This window comes from Felis catus, chromosome C1, assembly GCF_018350175.1.
Source record: "Felis catus isolate Fca126 chromosome C1, F.catus_Fca126_mat1.0, whole genome shotgun sequence".
Classification (NCBI taxonomy): Eukaryota; Metazoa; Chordata; class Mammalia; order Carnivora; family Felidae; genus Felis; species Felis catus.
Window position 1 is genome coordinate 12351839 of NC_058375.1, and position 27784 is coordinate 12379622.

A 27784-nucleotide genomic window follows, 5' to 3' on the forward strand; every position below is an offset into this window, starting at 1 on the left:
CTCCTCCTTATGGCTGGTGGAGCCCCGGGAGTATCATTTAGCTTCCCTGTGCCTCAGTTTCTTCTGTAAAATGGGAATAATAACGACACTGACCTCCGAGAGGTGCCGTGAGAACAAAGCGAGGGAATCACGATTGTGTTTCCCCCCACGGGCCTGCCTCAGCGGTCATTCCATGCGAGGGGCAGAGACGGCTGCCAGACGCACAGAACATAGCAAGCGGGCCATCACGTGGGTGACCAGCCCGGGGAGACCCGTCCCGAGCCAGCCGTGACCTCCTGGCGACGATCTCCCGAGCCCCCTACGTTTCTCGCCTCTTCCTGATACAGGTGTTGGGCACGGCGAGGCAAGGTGGGAGGGCCCCAGGTGCGCACGGGGCTGTTATGTGAAGATTCAGACCTACGCTCCCCACCCCCAGGCTTCCTGAGCCCCTGGCCCTTCCCAGGAGACCGCGGGGCGTCAGTGCCCCGATTCGAGCATCGTCACTCATACAGGCCCGAGGGGCAGCTCCTGGGCTGGGGAGGGTGGAGAGGACACGCCCCGGGGCCTGCGTGGGGAGGGCTAAGCCGCCGGCCGCAAACCACAGGTGCTGACTCATGGCTCGGCCTTATAAAGGAACCAGCCGAGGGGCTCCCTGCAGCTGGAGGGACGGGCCGGCGGGACTATGGCCCAGGGCACGGTGATCCATGTGACCCCGGAGGAGTCCACCTATGCCGTGTGTGTCCTGGGCACCGAAAGTCAGCTGGATGTCTACAGGTGAGCGGGCACATTCGGGGCCGGGGGCGGGGACGGGCCCAGTGATGCTGGATGAGCAGGTTCTGCCGACACAGGATGTGTGGTTGGCTGGGGCTTCCCGTAGCTGCCGCCAAGGGGGAAGCCAGAGGGGAAGAGCTGCGTGGCCCCGGGATGTGCCTGGACTCGAGGCGAGGGTTCCCTAGGGCCTCACCGCAAATGAATGACCACAGGGCCAACAGGACCCTCTCCTTTCGCCGTTGAGGCAACGGAGCTCAGAGAGGGTCTGTGACTTGCCTCACGGCACACAGCAGGCCCACGGCCCCGGAAGGAAGGCTAGGCCCTGGACTTCACGACCCACACCTGGTTCAAGGGGCCGTTTGCCAGCCCCCCACCTCTCAGCCGAGCCTCCCTCCAGGTGTGCGTAAGAACGCATCTGCGATGGGACAGGCTGTGGCGTGGGAGAGGCTGAGGCCAAGGCCAACTGAGCCTCAGGTTCCTCATCTGTGAAATGGGGATGATATCCACTTCACATGGCGGGTAGAGGGATTAAAGATGAAAGTGTGTAAGAACTCAGCATAGAGCTGGACATACTGTTAGTGGTTTTCATCCATCCGTCCATCCATCCATCCAACAAATACCAACGGAACACCTACTATGTGCCAAGCCGGCCCCAGGCTCTGGTTAAACAAGATACGGTCTAGGGACGCCCAGCGAGTGCGCGTGGTCGGTGTCGTTGTCGTCAGTAGAGGTAGCGGCCTCCCCCGGCTTCCTCCCTCCCAGGCCGGACATCTGTGGTCCTCGATGGTGCCCACGGGACTGTCTGGGACACTTCCTTCAAAGTGGCACCGCTGCCTCAACCTGGACCGCGGTAGAGCAGCACCAAAGGGGGGAGCCTCCCGGAGACGTGGAGGGGAAGCGGGAGACCGAGAGGCCGAGGGATAAAGGGAAAAGAGAGGCTGGTGTCACCTGAGGCCACCTGCCCCCTCTGAGAGTGAGCTCCTTCTGAGACACAGAGCCCTGTCATTCACCAACCCCCCCCCCCCGGACGTCTCACACAGTGATGCCCCAGATTTCCCTCCCACTGTCCACATACAACTCACTCAACGGCCTCAGGAAGGCAGGCGGTGCTGCTATTCCCATCTTATAGAAGAGGAAGCTGAGGCTCTGAGGGGTTAAGTAACCCCCCTGAAGCCACACAGCCTAGAGGTGAGGGAGTTGGGATTCAGACCCAGGCAGCCTGGCTTGGGGACTCCTCCCTCTCCCTTCTTACCTGCCCTTGACCGCAGCCCCCCCACCCCCACCCCCGCCCAGCCCCGCCTCACGAGGACCTTCTTCCCATCTCCTGGGCAGCCGCCCCACCGACTGCAGTCTGAATTCTCTTCGTATGTGTATAAATAGATATATAATTTATTGTCAAATTGGTTTCCATACAACACCCAGGGCTCATTCCAACAGGTGCACCCTCCTCGATGCCCACCCCCCCGTCTCCCCCTGAGAACAAACTGGGGGTTGATGGGGGTTGGGGGGGAGGGGAAAGAGGAGGTGAATTCTCTTCTTGAGACACGCCCTCCTCCCCAGCCCAACCCCCTGGTCCTCCCCCTGCCGCGTGCATGCCTCCACCCCTTAGCTCAAGCCGAGCCCTCTGCCACTGGGCTCAGAGCCCCCGGGGTGAGAAAAACAGGGCTGGGGGGCGGTGCCTGGGTGGCTCAGCGGGCTAAGCATCCGACTCTTGGTTTCGGCTCAGGTCACGATCTCACGGCTCATGAGTTCGAGCCCCATGGTGGGCTCTGTGCTGACAGTGGGGAGCCTGCTTGGGGTTCTCTCCATCCCTCTCTCTCTCTCTGCCCCTCCCTGGCTTGTTCTGTCTATCTCTCTCAAAATAAATAAACACTTACAAAAATTAAAAAAAAAAAAGACAGGGTTGTAGAGGCAGGAGCAGACCTGGGGCCGTAGGCCCCATATTCCAGAGCTGCTCTTAACAAACGCTGTTTGCAATTTCCGTTCCGCATTTGGAAAAGCTGTTTTCCTGTCATGGGAAATACACTGATGGTATTCCAACAAATTCCACTGTCCCCCCAGCGTCTCCTTCTCAACAGGTGACCACTCAGTGTGACAGCGGGGAACACGGGCGAGTCTCTGTCTGAGCCTCGGTGTACCCGTCTGTCAAATGGGAACGTTAACATCCACCCTGCCTGTGCGTGGCGAGGATTACAGATGACACAAGTAATTTGGTCCCCCTTCCCACAAAGACTGCGTGATCTCCCGAATTCAAGACTTGCAGACACTGAGTGCTGTGCGGCCGGGGGTCGTTGGGAAGCAAATGCCGGATGCGGGAGCTGGATCCAGAGGTCGCTTGTCTGGGGCTCCAGCTCTCGGCGCTGTCTCCGCAGAGGCTGGTAGAAATCGCACGGAGATCAGCTCTGGGTTGTCTTAAAGCAACACACACGGCGGCTCCCCCCCCCCACACACACACAGTGAAAACCCCTCTGTGTTTATGGAAGCCCCTCGGTCAGGGACCCAAGAGGGTCTGAAACACAGCTGAAGGAAAGGACGTACATCCCAGGTCCAATCCCAGTGGTGCCACTTCCCAGCTGGGCCTCACTGCCCTGAGCCTCCGTTTCCCCATCTGGCACAGAGGGTGGCTGTGAGGCCACAGACCTCCCTGTCTGCGCCCGTCTTCCTGCCCCTGGCGAGGAAGCCACGTGGGGCAGAGCGAGCCGAGGGGAACCCGCCGTGGGCGGGGGGATGCGTGCGCCCCCTGCTTGGCCCCCCGGCTCGGCCTGCCTGTTGTCGTTTGAGTCCCTTGTTCGTGTTCCTGCTGTTCCGAACGCCCAGCGTGCCCCTCTCCTGTCCTGCGGCTGAGATGACCAGCTCGCCGTCCTTGGAGGCTAAGAACTTGAGGTTGACTTTGCGGGGGTGGCATAAGGGCCCGTGCAGGGTGAACAGCCCACAGAAGGAAACTGGGGAGCAGAGACCAGGGGAGCGTTGGGGGAAAGATGAGTTTCTTTTTCATCTGCTGCTTCTCAGTCCTGCGAAACTTACTTCAAAAATTGATCTCCTCCTGGGGCGCCTGGGTGGCTCAGTCGGTTAGGGGTCCAACTCTTGGTTTCGGCTCAGGTCGTGATCTCACTGTTTGTGGGATCCAGCCCTGTGTTGGGCTCTGTGCTGACAGCGTGGAGCCTGCTTGGGATTCTCCCTCCCTCCCTGTCTCGCGGCCCCTCCCCTGCTTGCATGCACGTGCACTGTCTCTCAAAATACATGCACACATAAACAAACATTAAAAAAAAAAAAATCTCCTGAAAGAAAATATCAAAATGTCAATGATTCTAGGCAACTCCTCCCTCCCTCCCTTCCTCCCTCCCTTCCTCCCTCCCTTCCTCCCTCCCTTCCTCCCTCCCTTTCTTCCTCCTTTCCTTCCTTCCTTCTTTCCTTCCTTCTTTCCTTCCTCCCCCCTCCCTCCCTTCCTTCCTCCCTTCCTTCCTTCTTTCCTTCCTTCCTCCTTCCCTCCCTTCCTTCCTCCCTTCCTTCCTTTCCTTCCTTCCTTCCTCCCTCCCTTCCTCCCTTCCTCCCTTCCTTCCTCTGTCTGTCTCTCCCCTACTTTCTTCCTTGTTAGCCTCATATTAATGATTTATCACTGTGGGACAAATTGCCCCAAACCCAGTGGCTTGAAACAATATCGTCTATTCTCTTGCCTTGTCTGTGGGGCAGGACTCCTGTGTGGCTTCCTGGGTCCTCCGTTTTGGGGCACCAGTGGGGGACACGGAGACACTGTCCAGGTGTCAGTGGAGCCATAGTCATGTTAGCAAGCCTGTTCACATAGATGTTGGCAGGACTCGGTTCCCCGTGGGCTGGACGCCTCCCTCGGTTGTTTGCCATCTGGGCCTCTCCATAGCTCACAACATGGCAGCTGACTTCTCAAGGTGAGGAAGCCAAGGAGAGAGGGGTGAGGGAGAGAGGCAGAGAGAAAGTCTTTTGTAACCTCAACCACAGAAGTGACAACCCATTGCTTTTGCCATTTTCCATTGGTTAGAAGGCCGTCACTAGGCCCTTCCCACCCTCAGGAGGAGGGATTTACAGGAGGGCGTGAGCACCAGAGGTGGAATTATTGGGGGCCATGTTCAAAGACTGCCTATCACGTACTTTTCCTAATTCTCTATAAGGAATACATACAGCTTTTGATACAGAGAAGGAGAATTTTACGACAAAAATAAAAATGGAAAATGCAATCATAACACTCATATCTTTGTGACCTTGTGGAGTCAGCTTTCCCTCCCCAGGCTCCCCAGGGAGCCTTCCATAGTTTGAATCTGTTGCCATTACTAGTCCTTCCACGGTCTGTGGGTCACTCACTGGTACAGAAAGTACCCTCTCAGAACACTCTCAGACATATCTCCTGGGGTACATGCTCCAGGGATGCCCTGGGGTGTCTGTCTAGCGGTGGAATCGTTGGGTTTGAGGGGCCAATGTCTGACTTCATAGGAGAACACCCAGTTGTTTTACAGAGTGGTTAACTTCACACCCCCATAAGCAGTGTGTTAGAGTGGACTTTGAACCATATTGTCTATGGCATTATTTTTCGCCATTCAGGTTGGTGTATACTCCTGTGTTACTATGGCCTGGATATTTTTGTTTCCTTACTTATTAGTGAGATGGAGTGAGTCTTCACATGTTTATCATCCTTTTCTGTTTCAACATCTGTGAATGCCTGTTTACGTCTCTGGCCATTTTTTTTCTATTGCGTCATCTGTCTTTTTCATATTGATTAGCCCGAGTTCTTTACATATTGTGGGTGCTAAGCCTTTTTGGTTTTATGTCATGAATATCTTCTCCTTAGATTATGCTAGTCTTTTCACTTTATGGTGTCTTTTGGTAAACAGAAGACAGTTATTCTCATTTAGTTGAATTTACAATCTTTAATATTTATTAGTTTTGCGTTTTGTTTGAGAAATGGTATAAAAATGCTGCAACATCTTTTTTTAAAAGATCAAACACCTGTTTATGACAAGACTCTCAGTAAACTTAGAGGGGAATTTCCTCAGCTTGATAAAGACTATTTACAAAAAAACCTACAGCTAACATCACACCTAATGGTGAGAAATTTGAAGCTTTCCCATTAAAATCAGGAGCAAGGCGAAGATGTCCCCTCTTACCACCGCTTTTCAACATCATACTAAAATTCCTAACAAGTGCAATGAGACTAGAAAGGGAAAGAAGAGAGATACAAATTGGAAAGAAAGAAATAAGCCTCTCTTCATTTGCAGGTCATATGATCGTCTTTGTAGAAAATCCAAACACATTAACAATAACAACAAAAAACAAACCTTCTAAAACTATGACAAGGCTGTAGGATACAGTGTTAATGTGGAAAAGTCCATCATGTTCCTACATACTGCCAACAAACAAGTGAAATTTGAAATTTAAAAACATGATACCATCTATATTTGCACTCCCCCCCCCAAATTTAATACTTAGCTATAAATCTAAAAAAACCTATATGAGGAAACTACAAAACTCTGATGAAAGAAATCAAAGAAGTAAATAAATGGAGAGATAGTCCATGTTCATGGATAGGAAGATTCAATATTGGCAAGATGTGAGTCCTTCCCAACTTGATCTATAGATTCAATGCAATCCCATTTTGTGGGTATCAACAAACTGATTCTAAAGTTGATATGAAGAGGTAAAAAAAATCAGAATAGCCAAAAGAGTATTAAAGGAAAAGAATAAAGTTGGAGGACTGACACTACATTATAAAGACTTCTTATAAAGCTACAGTGATCAAGTCAGTGTGGTATTGGCAAAGGAACAGAGAAATAAATAAATGGAACAGAATAGAGAGCCCAGAAATGGACCCACATAAATACATCAACTGACCTTTGGCAAAAAAGCAAAGGCAACACAACAGGGGAAAAAAGGTAGTTTTTTTCAACAAATGGTACAACGACTGGACATCCACCTCCAAAAAAGGAATCTAGACACAGACCTTATATCATTCACAAAAATAAACTCAGAACAGGCCATAGACCTAAATGTAAAACAGAGAATTATAAAATTCTCAGAAGGTAACATAAGAGAAAATCTAGATGAATTTGGGTTTGGCAATGGCTTTTTAGATACAACCCCAAGGGCGTAATCCAGGAAAGAAAGAATTGACACGTTGGACTTCATTAAAATTGAAAAGTTCTGCTCTAAAAAAAACTGTCAAGGGGCGCCTGGGTGGCGCAGTCGGTTAAGCGTCTGACTTCAGCCAGGTCACGATCTCGCGGTCTGTGAGTTCGAGCCCCGCGTCAGGCTCTGGGCTGATGGCTCAGAGCCTGGAGCCTGTTTCAGATTCTGTGTCTCCCTCTCTCTCTGCCCCTCCCCCGTTCATGCTCTGTCTCTCTCTGTCCCAAAAATAAATAAATGTTGAAAAAGACTGTCAAGTGGATAGAAAGACAAACCACAGGCTGGGAGAAAATATTTACAAAAGATATATCTGGTAAAGGATTGTTATCCAAAACATACAAAGAACTCTTAATAACAAACAACCTGGTTGAAAATGGGCTAAAGCTCTTAACAGACACCTGGCCAAAAAAAAGATACACAGATGGCAGGTAAGTGTGTGAAAAGATGCTCCACGTGATATGTCATCGGGGAAATGAAAAATAAAGCAATCATGAGATGCCACTCCACTAATGCCACTCCATTAGAATGGCCAAAATCCAGAACACGGAGAACACCAAATGCTGGAGAGGATGTGGAAGGACAGGAACTCTCATTTCATTGCTGGTGATAATGCAAAATGGTACAGCCACTTTGGAAGACAGTTTGGTGGTTTCCTACAAAACTAAACATACTCTTAACCATACAGACCAGTAACTGTGCTCCTTGGTATTTACCCAAAGGGGTTGAAAACCTACGTCCACACAAAATTTGCACACAGACGTTTATAGGAGATTTATTCATAATTGCCCGAACTCGGAAGCAACCAAGGAGTCTTTCAGCAGGTGAATGGATAAACCAATGGTACATCCAGACAATGGAATATTATCCAGTGCTAAAAAGAGGTGAGCTCTCAAATCATGAAAAGACATGGAGGAAACTTAAATTCATATTACTAAGAAAGAAGCCAATCTAAAAGAAGCCTACTATACGATCCCGACTATGTAACATTCTGGAAAAGAGAAAACTATGGCAGCAGTAAAAACTCAGTGGTTGCCAGGGGTTGGGAGGAAGGAGGAATGGTCAGAGCACAGAGGATTTTTAGGGCAACGACACTACTCTGTATGATACCATCATGGTGGATACATGTCATTGTGCATATGTTTGTTTAAGACCATGGAATGTACAACACCAAGAGTGAAATGTAATGTAAACTGTAGACTTTGGGTGATTATGATATATCAACGGAGGTCTATCAATTTCAATGAATGTACCACTCCAGTGGATGATGTTGATAATGGGGGAGACTGTATGTAGGGGTAGGGAGCAGGAGCTATATGGGAAATCTCTGTTCCTTCCTCTCAATTTTGCTGTGAACCTAAAACTTCTCTAAAAAACAAAATCTATTTTTAAAAAAATTCAAATTTTTGCCTTTCGTATGTAAGTCTTAAATCCCCCTGCAGCTTGTTTTTGTATATGGTGTGAGGATGGGATCAACTGCATTATTCATCCCATTTAACTATTTTCCATATGGGCATTCAGTTGTCCCAGCACCATTTGCACAACCTTACATAATCTTACAAAATCTTACCTTGCCCACTTGTCTGCAAGACCACTGTGTCACAGGTCAAGTAGAATCTCTCTTAAGTTACAACTGTCATTTGTCCCTGCCTGAGCCATTATAGTGCCATCCTTGGCTTTCTGGTAAATTCGTATCTGGTAGAGAAAGTTCCTCACATTTTGCTTCTTGTCTGTGAGGATTACTTTGGTTATCTTAACCCCTTGGTTTTCTGCATAAATCTTGGAATCAACTTGTCAAGTTCTATGAAAAGCCCTGCAATTCCATTGAATATATAAATTCATTTGGAGCAAATTCAAATCGTAATGATATTAGGCCTTCCTACCCATGTTTGTGGTACTTCTTTCTATTAATTTGGGTCTTCTCTAAAGCTTTCAATAGGCTTGTTTTTCTCCATAAAATTATTTAAAATTATTTTTTAAAATTATTTTTTTCTAACTATTTATTGCTGGTGTCCAGAAATGCAACTGAATTTTGCCTCTCTGCCTCACTATCTTATTACATTCTTTGTACTTCTTTTGAATTTAAATTTTAAAATGTTTGGGGGAGGCTTCAGATAATCATGCTGTGAAGTTTTTGTTACCTTTTATTAACTATCTACAAAATAATCTGTTTTTCCTGTCGTGATGTTTCTTTCTTAGTTTTCAAAATTTTTTTTCTCCTTGATCAATCTTGCCAGAGGTTTATCGGTTGTTTTAGTCTATTTTGGCTTTGTTGATTTACTTGTTTTATATTTCAGATTCCCACCATCTTTATTTTCTTTATTTTGGGAAATTACATTCTACTTTATTTGTCTATTTTTTTTCTAAATACTTACTTATTAGCTTTTCTCTTCTTTTTGGAGATATAGGCCTATAAGGCACAAAGCAACACCTTCAGTTCCCCCCAAAGTTTTCAAATATAGTATGTTAACTGTTGCTGTAAGTATTATTATTGAATTTCTGTTAATTGTCCTTTGACTTGTAAGTTATCTAGAAGTCTTGTTTTTAAGTTTTCATATGTATGGGACTTTTTTGGTAAGTTTTTAAATATTTTATTTATTTTTGAGAGCGAGAGAGACAGAGTATGAGCAGGGGCGGGGCAGAGAGAGAGGGAGACACAGAATCTGAAGCAGGCTCCAGGCTCTGAGCTGCCAGTACAGAGCCCAATGTGGGGCTCGATCCCACAAACTGTGAGATCATGACCTGAGTCGAAGTAGGAAGCTTAACTGAGTGAGCCACCCAGGCACCCCTCAAATGTGTGGGACTCTTAGTAATGGACTTTATGTTAGTGACTCCTAACCTAGTTACGTTCCGATCAAAGAATATGCTACCTACCCTGTATGTGACCTATCCTTTAACATTTGTTGCCCTTATTTTGATGGCCAATGATGTGATTAATGGTTTTTTGGTGTTCCATGTGTGCTTTGTTTGAGAAAATGTATATTCACTAGTTGTGGAGCAAAGAATTCTAGGTATGTCTACCAAATCAAGCTTGTTAATCATGTTACTAATTTTTTGTCTGCTTAATCCATTGTTAACTGAGAAAGACTTGAAGTTTTTAACTATGATGATGGGTTTGTCAGCTTCTCCCTGTATTTCTATCAAATTTTGCCTTATATGTATATTGGGGCTATGTTGTTAGGTGCATATAACTTAGAATATCTTCTAAGTGAGTTGAACCTTAAATTAATAGGCTATGATCCTCTCTATTGCTAATAGTGTGCTTTTCATCTAGGGGTGCCTGGGTGGCTCACTGGGTTGAACATTTGACTCTTGATTTCAGCTCAGGTATGATCCCAAGGTTGTGGGATCAAACCCTGCCTCAGGCTCTGTACTGAGCCTGGAGCCTGCTTGAGATTCTCTCTCTCCCTCTCTCTCTCTCTCCCCCTCTGCCCCTCTCCCCTGCTCATGCTCTCTCTTGCTCTCTCTCTCTCTCTCTCTCTCTCTCTCTCTCTCTCTCAAATAAACAAATAGGGATGCTTGGGCGGCTCAGTCAGTTAACTTTGGCTCAGGTCACGATCTCAAGGTTCATGGGTTTGAGCCCCATATCAGGCTCTGTGCTGACAGCTCAGAGCCTGGAGCCTGCTTCGGATTCTGTGTCTCCCTCTCTCTCTGCCCCTCCCCAGCTTGCACCCTGTTTCTCTCTCTCTCAGAAATAAACATTAAAGAAATGTAAAAAAATAATAAATCAAATATAGTTTTGTGGGGCACACAATTCTACATTAACGGTTATTTCTTCAAAGTACTTTGAAGCTGTTATTCAACTGTCCTCCGGACTTTATTGTTGCGACCGGGAAGCCGGCTTTCAATCTAATAGTTATTCCTTTGTAGATGATCTGACTTTTCTTTCTGGATACCTTTCACATCTTCTCCTTGGTTTGGGTGTTCCTCAATTTAAGCACGTGGTGTGTATGTGTGTGCACGTGCACACAGAGAAGGGAGTCCTTGGAGATCTCCCTTATGTCTCAGGGTCTCAGCGATGCTCTGCGAAGCATATCTTTTTCTTAAAATTATTTTTTTTAACATTTATTTGAGAAAGAGAGAGACAGAGCATGAACGGGGGAGGGGCAGAGAGAGAGGGAGACACAGAATCCGAAACAGGCTACTGGCTCTGAGCGGTCAGCACAGAGCCCGATGCGGGGCTCAAACTCACGGACCGCGAGATCATGACCTGAGCCGAAGACGGGCGCTTAACCGACTGAGCCACCCAGGCGCCCCTCTACAAAGCATATCTCAATCGTGATCCGGTTGTTTCGTAAGAGGAAGGTCCTTCAGAGTACCGGTCAGCCGTATTCCAGAAGCAGGAGTCCGCGTGATCGTTTATCTACGCACAAGCCCACGTGTGCGCGCTTGCGTGGTGTAAACCCCTGGGCACGCCGTCTGCTGTGCGCACACATCCGTGTGTGTGCCTTTGGTGGGCACGTCCCTCCGCGATTCTCCTAGTTCAAGTGTAAGCCCTTCGGCTCAGGGGCTTTTTCTCACCACCTCCCGGCCCCACGTCCCCCGCCACCGCCCTGCCCCGTGGTCAGGGCCGACTGGCTGCCACCTGGCGTTTACGCCTGTTGGGGGAAAGGGAGAACGCTGGGGCATCAGTGGTGACCCAGGCCCGCCTCACTGTACCCCCCTGTCCTCCCCAACGGTCTCTTCCACAGCTCCGCCCCCACGGGCTGCACGTCCTTCAGCATCAGTGCCTCCCCAGGAGTGATCGTGGACGTTGCCCACGGCCCTCCAGCCAAGAAGAAACCCAAGGGCTCCTCCAAGTGGTCCCTGGACCCGAGGCTGGAGGTGAGCCTGAGGGTGAGAGATGCCAGCAGCAGCACAGGCGACCAAAAGGTGAGTGTGGCAGGGGCGGGGGTGGGACGTGTGGGAGGAGGCCAGCCAGTGGCATCAGGTCTGCTACTCCTGTCCCGCATTGACCCCCAGCCCCCGTCCCGGGGTGCCAGGGGGTTGCGGAGGCCAGGGTTTTTATTCGATCCGTCCGTTCAGCAAATGTTTACTGTTCACCTACTACATGCCAGGCACTGCCGGCATGTAGTGTCTCCACTGCCGGGCACTGGAGACACAGAAGGGATTAAGATAGGCGAGGCTGCAGACCCCACGGGGCTTACAAGCTAGATCAAACCCAGGTAAGCAATTGGGAACGGTAGCGTGTGCTGGGAGGCCACGGCCAGGCAGCCCGTTTCCTGTGGCTGCTGAACCAATGACCGCGCACTATCAGCTCAAGTCAACGGAAATCTATTCCCTCTGGAGGACAGAAGTCCAAAATCAAGGTGTCCGTACAGCTGCCCTCCCGCCGGAGGCTCTAGGGGAGACCCCGTTCTTTGCTTTCTCCGGCTTCCTAGACCTGTGGCCCTGTCACTCCAGTCCCTGCCTCCGTGGTCTCGTCCCCCCCTCCTCAGGCTGTCAAATCTCCCTCTGCCTCACTCTTAAGAAGGACGCTTGTCACTGGGTTTAAGAGCTCCCCGGATAATCCACGTGGATCTCCTCTCAAGACCCTTCACTTAATTACCTCTGCAAAGACCTTTTCTCCAAATAAGGTCATGTTCGCAAGTTCCAAGACGTATCTTTGTGGGGACGGCCGTTCAACCCACTGCACGCCCCTTTAACCGTAGATGAGCTCAGGAGGAGCTTCCGGGGTTCCCCAAGAGATCTGGGCCAATGAGCACTTGTTTCTAGCAGGACAGGCCAAGCGGTCGTCCCCTTGGGATGGAGCGTTGTTGCCTGCCGTCGGAGCAGAGAGTCTGGGCCCTAAAGTAGGTCGGTGAGGGTGCAATCAGGGAAAACTTCCTGGAAGAAGTGGCAAGCTGACGGATGGTAGAAATGACCCGCCTAAGAGAGGGAAAGCGGAGTGGGAACTCTACACGGGATATGCGGCCTGTGTGCACCCTCTAGATGAGGAGATGGTCAGGCATGTGTTGGGGAAACTGAGGAAGATACGTATGGCAAGAAAAGAGGGTGACGAGGAGAGCGGGGGAGAGAGGGAGCCGCATCAGAGGGCTTGGCATCAGGCACCTCATTTTCTGAGGGCAACAGGAAGCCAGTGACAACCTGTCATCCAGGGAGTAACAAGTCTGCATTTGTCTTAGAAAGTCCCCACTGGCTGCCGCATCCAGAGTAGATTGGATCCAGGCAGTAGACTGGAGGCTGATGCCCCGGTCTAGACGCGAGGTGATGGCGGCTGTGACCCCTCCCTGGATCCCCACTATCTACAGGACAGACCCAAACACCTCAGTCCATCCCCTCAGGGCACCTCTTCTTGGGGTCACAGCTCTGCGGGTTTGCTTTGGGGAGCAAACCCTCTGCCATTTTGCTCAAAAGTGTCAATCTTGATGCTCCGCCCCCCACCCCATGACCAGGGTGAGCCAATCAGATCCACTCTTCCTGGATTTTTGAGCCCTGGGCACGTTGGGGGTGGGGGGACATGGGCGGGGGGGATGGAAGAGACCGACTCCCATCTAAAACTACCCCCTCTCAGATCCTCCGAGGGTCGGGCTCCAGCCTTTCCAAGGTCTGGCTCTTCGGGTCCCTGAGTGGCTTACAGCCAGTGCTCTCTCTCCGATGCCATCTCCACCACGTCTCCAGCTGCGGAGCCCCTACTCCTCTTCCAGGGTCCACCTTACAGGGTACCCCCCCCATATGGCCTCCGCAGGCTCAGCCCTTCCATTTCTGGGATCCCATAGGGCCCCCTTCTTTTAAAAACAATTTTTTTAAGGTTTATCCATTTTTCAGAGAGGAGAGCGAGGGCGAGAGCAGGGGAGGGGCAGAGAGAGAGGGAGACACCGAATCTGAAGCAGGCTCCGGCTCTGAGCCATTAGCACAGAGCCCGACGCCAGTCTGGAAGCCACCAACTGCAAAATCATGACCTGCGCTGAAGTCGGTCGCTTGACCGACTGAGCCCCCTAGGCGCCACCTGCCCCCCCCCATAAGACCCACTTCTAAGCATTGTGGTCATCTGAGTACTTTGCTGCCCCCTCTGCTCCCATCAGTTGGCGTGCTCCTTACAGGCTGGGATCCCTTCTTGTTCATCCTGGTCTCTGCAACATCCCACTCTGAGCTGGCACAGAGCAGGGGTCTAGTTAGTATTTGTTGAATTACTAAGAGAAGACATTCATGGTTTGCTCTGCCTTTTAGGTCCAGATTTCATACTATGGATCGAAGACCAGCCCGATCCAAGCCCTGCTCTATGTCACTGGTGTCGGTAAGTGACCACCAGGATCTTGGGGTCCCACTGCCCCCCTCCACACACACACACACACACCACCCTTGCAAGGCATCTCTCCGGGAGAAACTACACACTGGATCTTACTTTAGACTGAGCAGAAAAAAGGGACAATCTCTGGCTAGTCGTGCATCTGGTGGTTCATAAATATCCCCTCCCCCATCAGTGAACCATAAAGAAATTCACCGAGGGGTAGGGGAGGGAAGGCATTTAGAGTGTGCAATCACACATTACTATTTTCTCAACTTAGGAAGTGCTACATATATTTTCCATATACGAGCCTCTATACCTTTTGATACTTCAAATATTTATAAGAAAAGCAGATGATGACAGTCTTATACAATAATAGATAGACCAATGTTCCCCAAATGCCATGACTTAACCTCCCGTCTTTGCCATTCTGCCGTACCGATGATCTGCCTAGACTCATATTTATTTAATAGTCTTCTTTAAATAAAGTATATTTTCTAACTTGACCTCATCATAAACGATAATTTTATAAGATTGTTGTTGCCATTTAAACGCGCATTAAATATATGAACGGCATGTGAAAACGTCACGTTTCATTTCATTAATGGGTTTCATTCATTAACAAATCAATTTCATGCATTGATACACGCTTATTTCATGAGTATGCATTTTAATAATATGAGCGATATAGCACTAATTCTATACCGGGCGCTGTGCTGAGACTTTACATTTAAACCATATAACAATCCATGAAATTGGTACTGTTATAGCCCATTTGACAGATGAGGAAACTGAGGCACAAGAGGCGGATAGAGCTGCCTAAGTTCCTGCAGCCGGTTAGTGAAGGAGCCGGGAAATGCAGAGCATTCAACTCTGTGCTGCTCTGACCCGACTACCACATGGCCGTGGATGTGTTTAAGAGGTCATCCAGGTCAACTTCACACTGGGAGCTCACAAGGTCACTACATACACTCTATGTAACCCCTTACAGATGTGACCACACGTGCTGATGAGAGGGTGGGAGGGATTTAGAAACAGGTGTATGCTTTCTCGGACTTGGCATTTGCATAGAGAGGGGTATGTCTGGGGCCATGATTTGTCCCCAGCACAGTCATAATACACATAAAGAAGAGCCTGGTGAGGCTGGGTCCCCCACCCCAAGGTCACTGGGGACTGGAGTTGAGGCCAGAGGTCTCTGGGAGCCCGGCGAGGTGTCTTTGCACCAAGCATCCCATTGGGGGTGGCTGGGAATTCTTTCTGAACCCCTGAAGGTGGCTAGACGTGTAGGGTCTGGGTGGCATCGCAGCTGTGACAAGTTCCGCTGCAAAGGAAAGTGCGTGCGGTCAGAAGCTCCAGCTTTGCTGTCTGAATTGCAGTCAGACGTCTTCCTGGGGGACATGGGGGCGTCTTTGAACTTGTGTCTCCCCTGAAGCCGTGCAGTGCAGACAATCTCCCGGGGAAAGGATTATCCCCCCACCCCACCCCGGGCCAGGCTGAGTGCCTTGACCTTGTCCCTTCACCAACCCTCTCCTCTTGGTGGGATTTCAGAAATCTCCTTGAGCGCGGACATCACCCGCACCGGCAAAGTGAAGCCTGCCGGAGCCCAGAAAGGCCAGGTAGGCTCAAGCCTCTGGACGCTCCAGCTGCGCCCTGACTCCGTTGGGTTCTCCTCTGGCGCCCCCTGCTGGTGATGGCACGAATGGCCGCCTGTCCCTTTAGCAAGAACCAGGGAGAAAAGAAAACTACAATCCCCAGGTCCATTTTGATGCATACGTTCCCCGTCTCTTTTGCAAAGCTAGATGTTCACCCGTTGTGCGTTCAGAGCATGTGTTGTCCTACAAATTGGAAACGACAGAGTCATCCAGTTAATGCAGGCAGTTCTTAACTCTGGCAAAAAACAACAACAACAAAAAACCCCCTCCCACTGGGGGCTTTCTGGGCTGGTGGGAGAGACTCCCATGGTGCTGCTGGTGGGGAGTGATGAATAGAGAAAGGAAGGACTGGCAGGGGGGAGGAGAGGGAAGGAGCCAAGTGGGGGTGGGGAAAGTGTGATGCTGAAAGCCCGAGCGAGGCACGCAGGCTGTCCTAACTGGGGTCTGCAGAGGATAAAGCTCAGGGAGCAACTGAAATCCCAAAGCTGCCTGCCCGATTTAATGCTGGTGGGCCCTTTAGAAGGATAGGACCTGTCCAAAGATGAAGATCCCTCTGTGGGGTCAGCCAAAGGCAGAGGGAAAAATTACCATCTGAGCAGTGGGCTCGTGCTTCTGTCCCATCCCAACCCAGTCACCCCCTGGGGGTGGGACCTGCAAACAAGACGTCATCGCCAATAGGTCCCTCCCGGGAGGGGCTGCTTGATTGGCTTCCATCTCTGGACAGGCAGCAACAAGGTGCTAAGAATAGTAGCCACACTTTGGTGAAGGAGTAAAGAGTTCACGATGGGCATCGAGGAGGGCACCTGTTGGGGTGAGCACTGGGTGTTGTATGGAAAGCAATTGGACAATACATTTCATTTTTTTTAAAAAAGTTCACGTAAGAGTAACCATTTACATTCGAATCTTGGCACAAATATTTAGCTCAGTTTGGTTTGCCAATCAGACAGTTTCTTAGAGCCATCGAAATCAATTTTACTGTCTTGGGCTCTTTTTTAAAAGTACATTTATTTCGGGAGAGAGAGAGAGAGCAGGGGAGGGGCAGAGAGAGAGGGAGAGAGAGAATCCCAAGCAGGCTTCCACGCTGTCAGCGCAGAGCCCCATGCAGGAGTTGAACCCACGAACCGTGAGATCATGACCTGAGCCAAAGTCAAGAGTCAGACGCTTAACCGACTGAGCCACCCAGGCGCCCCTCTTGGGCTCCTTTCCATAGGTGGATGCATTGCATTTGGGGGGAATTTGTTTAGGATTTTTGGAGCAGGGAAAATCCCCTCTTGGGACTAAAGAATTGACCTGATGTGGGAGCGAGATGTGGAAACTGCACAAGCCTACCGGGGTGCTGGGGAAAGGTGGCTCTGCTTCCCCCACGAGGTGGAGGGACACACACAGGTTTTCTAAACGTGCCCCGTCTCTGCTGGCGTCCACAGAGGGCCTGGACCTGGGGCCCCCGCGGGCAAGGCGCCATCCTGCTGGTGAACTGCGACAAGGACAACCCCAAATCTTCCACCATAGACTGCAGGGATGATAGGGTGCTTGACAGCCAAGGTAAGGACCCCCCCCCGCCAGCCTCCCCCCCTGCCCAGAGAGCTAATGGAAATAGAGCTTTGTCTGTGTGTCAAGCCCTTCTGTCTACGCAGCCTAAGCTTTGCAACGGCCCTCAGAAATGGGTTATTGGAAGCACGTTCTTGTTAGCTTGTCCATCGTACAAAAGGAGCGGACAGGGGTCCTGAGAGGGCAGGCCACGCACCCACGGTCACACAGCAGCCAGATAACACCTGGGACCAGTGCTGCGTCTCCCCGTGCCTCCTCCGGGTCCCATGCTCGGGTCCGCTGCCCAACCCAAATTTCTGCTCTTGGGTCAAACCTGGGACCTGAAATTATTCAGAATGAAAGCCTACCGCCCCCAAACTCACGTCAGAGCAGCCCTGAGCCCCTGCCGCCCGCTAGACACCGCTGTGACCACTTCAGAATCATTAACTCGTTTCATCCTTCAGTTTGAGGCTTGGAGGTACATGCTGTCCTCACCCCATTTTACAGATGGGGAAGTTAAGCAGTTTGCTTAAAGTCACACAGCCAGTGAGTCACAGGTTCAGGATCTGAACCCAGACATCCCAACACCAGGGCACAAGCATGGAGGTGGGCACGGGGTCTCTGCTGGCACCCCTCTGAGGTGGCTGGGGTGGGAGGAGGGCGCTAAGGGGGTGGCCTTCCGAGGGAGCGGCTAGGAGAGCACAGAAACAGATGCATCTTCACGTTTCTTTATTATTGAGAGACAGAGAGACACAGAGCATGAGCAGGGGAGGGGCAGAGACAGGAGGAGACCCAGAATCCGAAGCAGGCTCCGAGCTCCGAGCTGTCAGCACAGAGCCCGACGCGGGGCTCGAACCCACGAACCGCGAGATCGTGACCTGAGCCGAAGTCGGGACGCTTAACCGACTGAGCCACGCAGGCGCCCCAGAAACAGATGCATTTTAAAGTTGCGTGCACTTGTCTCGGCCTGGTGCCAAGGGGCAGCGTCTATGCTGTGCCTGGCACAGAGTAATAATCAAAATAGCCAGTACCCCTTGTGGACACTCCCAGGACGCCGGCTGCTACAGTAAGCACTTTGCACGTGTGACCTCACCCTTCCCGGCTCGTGGGCACGGCCCTCAGCTCTGTTTACCGATAAGGAAGCAGCGAGAGCTGAAATAACTCCCAGGCTCACACAGATCCGGGGCTCAAACCCACCGACTCCTATTCTCGTAACCCGCTGACTGTTGCCCCGTGGTGACTACCGTCCAGCTTCGCGCTCTCCCCATGCCTTTGTTCGCCCACCCTTCAGGTTCACTTTCCACTCGGGCCCAGGGGAGAAACCTAGCTGCTCCTTCGTTCCACAAATAGTTATCGAGCAACCTGCCATGTACTCGTCATTGTTCTAGGTGCCTCTAGGTGCTCCTAGGCTCTAGGAGCTGGGGACAGAGCGGTGAACAAGATAGCTGTGTTGGGGCGCCTGGGGGGCTCAGTCGGTTAAGCGTCCGACTCTTGATTTCGGCTCAGGTCATGATCTCATGGTCGGTGAGTTCAAGCCCCGTGTTGGGGTCTGAGTTGGCAGCAGGAGCCTGCTTGGGATTTTCTCTCTCCCTCTCTCTCTGCCCCTCCCCCACTTGTTTTCTCTCTCTCTCTCTCTCTCTCTCTCTCTCTCTCTCAAAATAAATAAACATCAAAAAAGTATTTATTTATTTATTTTCAATGTTTACTTATTTTTGAGAGAGAGAGAGAGAGACAGAGTGCAGGCAGGGAAGGCGCAGAGAGAGAGAGAGGGAGACACAGAATCCGAACCAGGCTCCAGGCTCTGAGCCGTCGGCACAGAGCCCGACACGGGGCTCGAACTCGCCAACCGTGAGATCATGTCCTGAGCCGAAGTCGGACGCTTAACCGACTGAGCCACCCAGGCGCCCCAACATTAAAAAAAATTTTTAAACCAGATAGCTGTGGCCCCGGCTTCACGGAGCTTATACGCTAAGCTTACTGTCGCGGGAGAAGACCAAAAACTTAATTAGCTTTCATTCCAAAATGAAAATCATCTTTTAAATTCTGGAAAGAGCATCAGGAAAAGGAAACCAGGCGACCAGGTAGAGGGGGGCCTGAGGGGAGCAGCGGGGGAGGAGAGGGTCTCAGGGGCCTGCGTCTCAGGCCCCTCCCTTCCGGTCCAGACCTACAGGACATGTCCCTGGTGACCCTGAACACGAACACCCCCAGGGACTTCTTCGCCAGGCACCAGCTGCTGCTCCACGTGGCCAAGTCGGAGATGGACAAAGTCAGGGTGTTCCAAGCCAGCCGTGAGTCACCCTTGGCTGTCACCTTGGTGTCCCCTCCCCGCCCCGGGACAGCCCCTTCACACCCCCCTTTGACGACTAATTCCTGAGCCCCTATTAGGTAGCACGTTCTTAGGGCCAAGGATGCAGCAGTGAGCAAGGTGGACGTCCATGCCGCTGCCTTCTAGAAAGGACACACAGATGATGTGCAGACAAACACTAACATGATGTCTGGTGCTGGCGAGCACTGAGGAAGTAACCCCCCCCTCCGAGGCCTGCTGTGTTTGTGTCTGTCTCCTCCCCTCTGCCGCGTGCACACACGCGTGCACACACGCACGCACACAGAGGACTCTGGTTTACGGGGACCGTCGAGCCCAAGCTGACGGCATCAAACTTTGTCCTCCGGCATCCTCCTGACCAAAGACAGCATTAGCTTCGCAGCAGCTCGCACCTGCTCCTGAGCGCCGGGCTTGTTTGAGGCACGGGGCCCGGAGCAAAGCACATAAAAACGCCTCTGCCCCCAGGTCGCTTTCCTCTTGGTGGGTTGAGAGACAACGTATAAAATAAGTAAGTGAAGCAGCTAGTGTCTGAGGGCTGCGCAGAAGAACGCCACCAGGAAGGGGGTGTAGATGAGGGGTAGGGTCTGGGGGTGTGAGGAGAGGAGGTTAGGAAACGCTTCCTCCGTAAGGTGTCACTCGAGCAGCAGGGGCGGGAACAGCCACACAGACACTCAGGGGAAGGGCACTCCAGGCAGAGGGAACCGCAGGAGCGAAGGCCCCGAGTGAGGCCGGATGGTGCCCGTGGGCTTGAGGAAGGCAGGGAGGCCAGTGAGGCTGGAGTGCAGGACTCGGGGTTAACGTGGCAGAGGAGGGTGGAGAAGGAAGGGGAAGGGCCGGCTCAGGCAGGTGGGGAATGACTCTGCCTTCTAGTCTGAGGGAGGCGGCCGAGGCCATCTGAGGGCTCTCGGCAGAGGCACAGCCTGATCTGACTTGCTTCCATTCTAGACCAAGGTGATCAGACTGACGTTGACTTGGTGACAAACCAATTCTTTGCCTCTGCTGAGGCGTCACCTCCTCCAGGAAGCCTTCCCTGGCCTTCTGGGTTTCCCCCCCATCACAGCACTTACTACCATCTGTGATTTTGACCGTCTCTGCTCCTCCTCACTCACCCAGGAGACTGTGACCACCTCCCTGGTCTCCCCCGGTGTCAGCCGAGAGCTGGGGCTCAGGAATGAATGAACGAATGAATGAATGAATGAACGAACGAACCATAATGTATAGTGGACCTGTATGTATATGTTCGGGAATGGCTCAGGGACCCCCGCCCCAGTCACTCCATCCCTGGAGCCCCAGCCAGGGGGCGATGTCCCAGCTGACACTTTAGGTTTCTTTCTCTGAGTGGCTGTGACACGTCTTCATGGCAGCGGTGGCCCCGAGAAGGCATCGCAGCACCGGAGAGAAGCAGACCTGGGCCTCCCTTCTCTCTTCTAGGAGGCAATCAGATCTCCAGGTACAGGGAGGTCCTGGGGCCAAAGCAGCCCTGTCACCCCCTGGAACTCCCGGGGGGCCAGCACAGCACAGACTTCTATGTGGAGGGCCTCGCTTTCCCAGACGCCAACTTCCCGGGGCTCATTTCCCTCGCCATCTCCCTACTGGACACATCCAACCCGGTAGGCCAAGATAGCAGCCCAAGGGGGAAGCTGAGTCACCAGGCGGGGGGTGGGGGTGCAGAGCCAGCCGGGGAGGAGGCTCGCACAGCCTCTGGGAGGAAGCAGGTGTCTGGGAGGAAGGAGGCACTGGCTGCTGCAATAGCCCTTCCCCCACCCACACCTCGCAGGAGCTCCCCAAGACCCTGGTTTTCCAAGACAGTGTGGTCTTCCGTGTGGCCCCCTGGATCATGACCCCCAACACTCAGCCCCCTGAGGAGGTGTACGTGTGCAGGTGAGGGCTCTGGGGTGCCAGCAGGCGGGGCACAGGTACGCCAGGAGGGGCCCTGGGTTCTGGCCGCAGGCCCCCCCCGCCCCCCCGCATCTCCGCTGTGCCAGTGGGGGAAAATGACCCTTACCGCACGCAGCGTGCTGAGGGCTCCCGGCCGGTTGGGAATTACCGTGGCTGCTGTTTTGTCCTCGCTGTCCTGCCCTAATGCACGCCGAGCGCGGCTTTCTCTCCTGAAGGACTGTAGAATTCGCTAGGCCCGGCAGAGGAAAACCCTCAGTCGGTGAGCCAGGCTTCCCGGGCTGCTGAGAGTGCGGCCTGCGGACCTTCTGCCGAACCAGAAACCGTTTCAAATGCATGTTCCGGGCCAACCCCAGAACCGCGGGGTCTCAGGTCTGGGGATGGGGCCCATCTGCCTTTTAACAAGCTGCTCTGGGTGTCCCCCACCCCCCAGCATCCACCCTGCCATCTGAGCGCACCTGTTAAGCATCCTGGGGTCTCAGGGGACCCTCCCCTCTCCTCTTCCAGTCGTTTCCAGGCAGAAGGGGTGAGGGAGTAACCTCGTGGGCAGGACGCGGGCTGGAAGCCAGCGAGGCCTGGGTTCAGATTGGGTGCTCGCCCCCGGATGGCATGACCTTGGGCCTTGACCTCCTCATTCTCGCGTCTCCTCAAGGGAAGGGGGCACCCGTTGGCTCCTCTCAGGGATTGTTGCAAGAGTTCAGTGAGACGTTTGCTAGGAGCAGGGAGACCCGGCGAGCCGGGCATGTCCGTCCAGGCCCCAGGCATCTCCCCAGCAGCCACTGTGCCTGTCCCCAACTCCATCCGGGCCCGAGCTCCTGCTCCACCCCTGGGGACCCTCCGGGGGCCCAGCTTGCCCCCTCAGAGCCTGGCCAAGGCCACCGGCTGCTGCATCCAGAGCCCTGAGGGGCTTCTTTTCTACTCCTTCTAGGATGCTTGAAAATGCGGACTTCCTTAAGTCGGTGACGGCGCTGACCCAGGAAGCCCAGTGCCAGCTGACCGTGTGCACCAGGGAGCAGAGTGTGGGGGACCGGTGGATGCAGGTGTGCAGCCCTGTGGGCCAGGGGAGCTGGGACACGCGGGGTGGGTGCTCCTGAGGGTCAAGCGACACTGGGGGACCCAGGCTCCTGGGGCTGGGCCCGGCGGCTCACTGGCCACCGTCCCTCAGAGGGGCAGGAAGCGAGGAGCCCCTGAGGGTCCCCGCGTACGGGGGCCCAGGCCAGCGATTAAACTGCCGTGCTCACCAAGATGAAAACCACCTGCCTGCCCGAAAACTCAGACGGCGTCTGGAAATGACGCGAAGCTCAGGGGGCTGGAGCTCAGCGGGTCCCTCCAGGGGCCCTCCCTCCAAGCCAGGTTTCTGGACGCAGTCGCCAGCCTGGCCTCCCAGCCTGGCCGCCCCTTACCTGGTGCCAGCCTGCCGGCCGCGCCGTATCTCCATTCCGCTTCTGTGCCAGGCTCCCCGCTCATGCCGTGAGCTCCCCGAGCTCAGGGACTGAGTCTCACTCAGCTCAGCACCCAGCGCGTGGCACGGGGCAGTGGCTGTGGGCAGCCGGCGGGCTGGACGGAACCTCCTTGCCCCTCCCTTGCTTTCTCAGACTCCTTGCCCTGCCATGCCGGTCGGTCGCCCTGCTCTGGCCTCAGTGCCTTTGCTCTTGCCGCGGCCCCTCGCCACTGTCCTCCCCGTCCCCATCCCCCGCGTCCGGGTCACGCTCGCACCATCCCGGCTTGAAAGCTTCCCCTCCCCCAATTTCCCCATCCCTCTCCCAACCCCACGCATAAACCCTCCCTTCCTCTTGCGTCGTTCCGTGTTGAGTCGGATCGAACGGCACGAAATTGCTGACGGCACATTTTTGACCTACAGGAGTGGTAATTCCGGGGGGTTCAGCCTAAAAGTAGTCTCATCCGTCCGCCAGAACGCGGGCAGGACTTGGGTTCGTTGCCAAGCCCTTTCTGCTTCTGCCCCACGGGCGGGGCTGGGTCCGACCTGCCCCCTTTTGGGGGGCGGGATCTCGTGCTCCCACCTCAGGCCTCAGCTTAGCAGAGCATCAGGAGCCCCTCCTGGGTGTCCCCACAGACCCTCACCTCCCCGCCCAGCACCTCACACTGGGTGCGAGGTGCCCGGCTTCCTGAGGGCAGGGCTCGCTCACCGGGTCCCCGGCACCTGCAGCACTCGGTCCCAGCACTCACCAGGAGTGGGGGTGAACTTGTTGGGGCAAACACAGGATAATAAACTCCGCTTCCTCAGAGCCCCTTCTCTGGGGTGGAATTTGCCCTTGACCACGGCGTGGGAGGGGGACGGATGGTTCTGCGCCCACCCCCACCCCCCGATCCCTGCACTGGGTGTCACAACCCAGAGAGCACGCGTTTCAGCCTTCCTTCCACTCGCTCCACACACAGGACGAGATAGAGGTCGGCTACATCCAAGCCCCGCACAAGACACTGCCCGTGGTCTTTGACTCTCCAAGGAACAGAGGCTTGAAGGAGTTCCCCATCAAGTGCTTGCTGGTACGTGCTGGGGGGGCCGGCAGTGCTGAGACCCCCTTGCCCCAGGTCTCCCTCCTCACTGCCCGTCCCCCCCTCCCCTCCCCCGCCAGCCCCCGTGGCTGAGCACACCCGCCCCGCAGATACAGCGCCTGCTTGAGCCGCCATCACGCAGGTGGACCGTGTTATTTTTGTCATTGCCGAGACGGGATCCGGCCCTTCCTTTCCCAAAGCTCTTTCCAGCCATGAGCTCAGCCTGTCCTCAGAATAACCCTGCCAAGGACGTAGGTCAGGCTTGGGCATCCTTGTCCTCTGAAGATGCTCTTGTGGCAAGGTGGGGGGGGGGGGGTGGAGCCAGGACTGGAACCTTCCCCGGTGTCCGGCTGGAGGATCTGTCTTTTGGGTGGGGTCTGGCCTCGGGGGGGGGGTGTTCCATCTGGGGTGTGGGGTGGGTTTGGGGATCAGGGTGGTCATTTCCTAGATGTGACCGTGTGTGTGTTTGGGGGTGGGGGTGGGGGGTGACATATTGGTGAATCATGCCGGACTAGCCTGGCAGGTTTGTGTAAACTCAGCAGAGACTTATAATGATAGCAATAGTTACATTTATCAAGCCCGTAATCTGTGTCGGTCAAGGTGTGACTCATTTCATTTGTCCGACAACCTTTAATCTAGATGCTGCCACTAGGCCCATTATATAGATGGAGAAATTGAGGCTCAGAGAGGTGAAGCAGCTTTTCCAAGGTCACACAAGGAGAGAGGAGAGGCTGGTGGGTCCGGCTCCGGGAGCTCTGTGGCCACCAGGCCCGCATTCCAGGCTGATTCCAGGATTCCAGGGATGGAGGAAGGAGTGTGGGGCGTAAGGTTTGCTCTGATGAATGGCTTTCCGGGGAGCACCCTGAGCCCCAGGGAAGGGGAAGCGGGTCTGCCCACACAGGAAGCTTTGAAAGGGAATCTGAGTTCAACTCAGCACCTTGTCTGAGTCCCTCTCGCTCTCCTGGGCTGAGTGGGGCTGATGCAGAGATTTTGTGCGTCCACGGTGTCTGTCTGTGTGGCATCAGGCTAATCCTGTCTCAGGACCCTGGGGACAGACGAGCCAGCTGCCACTGGGACCTTCGTCCCTCCGTCTGTTTTCAGCCCTGCTCTGCTCTGCTCAGGGGCCTCTCACTTTGGTAATCTGAGTGTGACAAAGGTCAGATTCTCTGATGCCACAAGCGAAATCTCCAGAGTCCTGTTGGGCAGACAGACGCCTCAGCACGGGTGACCTCATCCTTTCCCACACCCGGCCTTGGACGAGGGGCTGCGATGTTTTCTTAGGCAAGCACACGTGCGGTATTCCGACTCCCATCACTCAGGAAAAGAATTGGGATAAAAGTCAAACTTGTCACCAGGCAACAACCCCATCTGCTTTTCCAGACTCATCACGAGCCACTCTTCCTGTCCCCCAGCCAGCTCCAACCTCACCGGCCTCCTTCCTGTTCTTCCAATGCACCCAACTTGTACTCACCTCGTTTGCATATGCTGTTCCCTCTGCCTATAATGCTCTTCCCGCTTCACACCTCTGGCTGGGTCTCGCTTCAGTGCCCTCCTTAGTGAGGCCATCCCTGACCCTGCAGGACTTCCCCCCCCCCCCAGCCCCTCGCATTCTTGTTGGTTTCACCTTGTTGGTTTCTTCCGGAGTGTTTTGTTACAAATCACTGACTCGTTACTTCCGTTTTATTGTCTGTTTCCCTGCTAGACCGGCAGCAGCAGGAGGGCGGAGCCTGAGGCCGGGGTGCCCATCACTGTGCACAGGCCAGTTAGCACACAGCTCCACATGTGGTGGGTGTTCTTCCCAAAAGACAACGCCAGTAAATTTTGGACACCCATCCGTGGGAAACCAGCAGCACTTACTGTAAATAGAAAGGCAACCGTGAAAGTAAATAGGATTAAAGCAAATAATGTTACTAAAGCCAGCTCGGTATGAACGAGTGCAAGCGGGAAGCCCCGATGGGCTCTCTGGCTGTTATAGGGGGAGATGGGCTGGTTTTGAGGATAGATTTGCACACTCCGGGTCTTTGATGAACCAGAAAGACTAGAGGAGAGTTAAGCGGGCGACATGTTTCTAAGTCTGTGCTAGAAGCCGGATCAGCTGGGGTCACACGTGTGAGCTTCCCCTGCCCATCCCACTCCCTGGGGGTGGGGGTGGGGGTGGGGGGGTACTTCTGCAGACCTTGGGCACGCCTTCACTGGCCTTCAGAAACCCAAGCCTTGACCCACGGGGCACCGGGGCGGCTCAGTCTGTTAAGCGTCAGACTCTTTGATTTCAGCTCGGGTCATGATCTTGTGATTCATGAGTTCGAGTCCCACATCAATCAGGCTGTGTGCTGGCAGTGGGGAGCCTGCTTGGGATTCTCTCTCGCGCCCTCTCTCTCTGCCTCTCCCCTGCTTACCCTTGCTCTCTCTCTAAAATCAATAAAGAAGAAAGGACTCCAAACCTGCAGCCTGTGACACTGAGCCCCTCTCATGGCAATGGCCAAGGCAATGACTTGTATGAATTTATCATTCATTCATCAGACGTTCTTTGAGCCCATTCTCCGTGCCCAGCCTTGTTCTGGGCTCTTGGAGTATATCAGTGAGCACTGCAGTGGCCCCCACCCTCATGGCCCCCACCCTCATGGAGGTGACATTCTAGCCTGGAAACACAGACGATAAGCTAAGCACAGCAATAAATAAATTATGTTGTATGTTGGGAGGTGGGACCTAGTGCTATAGGTGAAAAAAAAAAAAAAAAACAGAATCGAGAGGCTCCCAGGCACCAGAGTAGTGGGAAGATTACACTGCAATTTTAAACAGAATGGTCAGGTAGGGCCTCTGAGAAGCAGACACACGCACAAAAACTCAAAAGAGGTAAGAGAGTCGGCTATGTGGGTGTCTGGGTGAAGAGTGTTCTAGGCAGAAGAAACAGCCAGTGCAAAGGTCCTGAGGCACGAGCATGCCTGGCATGTTCAGGGAAGCATGAAGAGGCCAGAAGGGGTGAAGCAGAGCGGGCAAGAGGAAGGGTGGGAGCTCTTGGCCCCATCTGGCGGGAGAACGAAGGCCTTTCTCAGCAATGAGACCGTCAACATTCCGGAAGATGTCGCCATCACTCTGAAGAGAGGCACTGTTATTTGCGAAGGGCCCCAGAGGAACCCTGCGGAGGGACTTCAACCACATCAGTGTAGAGCTCAGTCTCCCTGGAAGGAAAACAAAGAGCCCTGAGTTGACGCATGGTGGAAAACTGGCTACCGTTCGCACCATCTGTAGTCGTGTGCAGAACACGGTCAAGGGCGTCACGCGGGGCTTCCGTTACAAGATGAGGCCCGTGCCCGCTCGCTCCTCCGCCGACGTCATCGTTCGGGAGAATGGCGCTCTCGTCGAGATCCAAAATCTCTCGGGTGAAAAAACACCCCCCCCGCAGGGTTCGGATGAGGCCAGGCGTTCGCTTGTTCGGTATCTCAGGCCCAGGAAGATGAGTTCATGCTTGAAGGAAATGACATTGAACTTGTATCGAAACTCAGCTGCTTTTGATTCAGCAGGCCACAAGCGTTAAAAATAAGGACGTCAGGAAATCTGGGGATGGTGGCGAGGTTTCTGAAAAAAGGAACGGTTCGGCAGGCTGATGAATAAGGACTAAGTTGTCCAGCTACAGAAACTACGAGATGCCAGATAATTTTTCAGACCTACTTGGCATATTTTAAAGATGCACTAAAAGGCGTATTGATTTGGGCGGGTGGGGGCGCGGGGAAGAAGTGAGCGAGTTAGGAG

At 53.2% G+C, this 27784-nt stretch overlaps 1 protein-coding gene across 4 annotated transcripts in view; it reads left to right on the forward strand.

Annotated features, from left to right (window-relative positions):
- The first annotated feature begins 600 nt into the window (after window positions 1-600).
- PADI4 (peptidyl arginine deiminase 4) overlaps window positions 601-27784 on the forward strand; it is a 33729-nt gene continuing 6545 nt past the window's right edge. For 3 of the 4 annotated variants that reach the window (XM_003989527.5, XM_023258201.2, XM_019836256.3), the window contains exons 1-10: window positions 601-753; window positions 11586-11766; window positions 14065-14131; window positions 15671-15738; window positions 17199-17316; window positions 19464-19589; window positions 21056-21234; window positions 21402-21505; window positions 22449-22560; window positions 23918-24025. In XM_003989527.5, the coding sequence (XP_003989576.2) occupies window positions 662-753; window positions 11586-11766; window positions 14065-14131; window positions 15671-15738; window positions 17199-17316; window positions 19464-19589; window positions 21056-21234; window positions 21402-21505; window positions 22449-22560; window positions 23918-24025 (1155 nt within the window). In that variant the 5' untranslated portion in view covers window positions 601-661. Of the gene's footprint in view, window positions 754-11585; window positions 11767-14064; window positions 14132-15670; window positions 15739-17198; window positions 17317-19463; window positions 19590-21055; window positions 21235-21401; window positions 21506-22448; window positions 22561-23917; window positions 24026-27784 lie in introns of those variants that run through there. The other variant, XM_045035161.1, reaches the window with a different exon arrangement.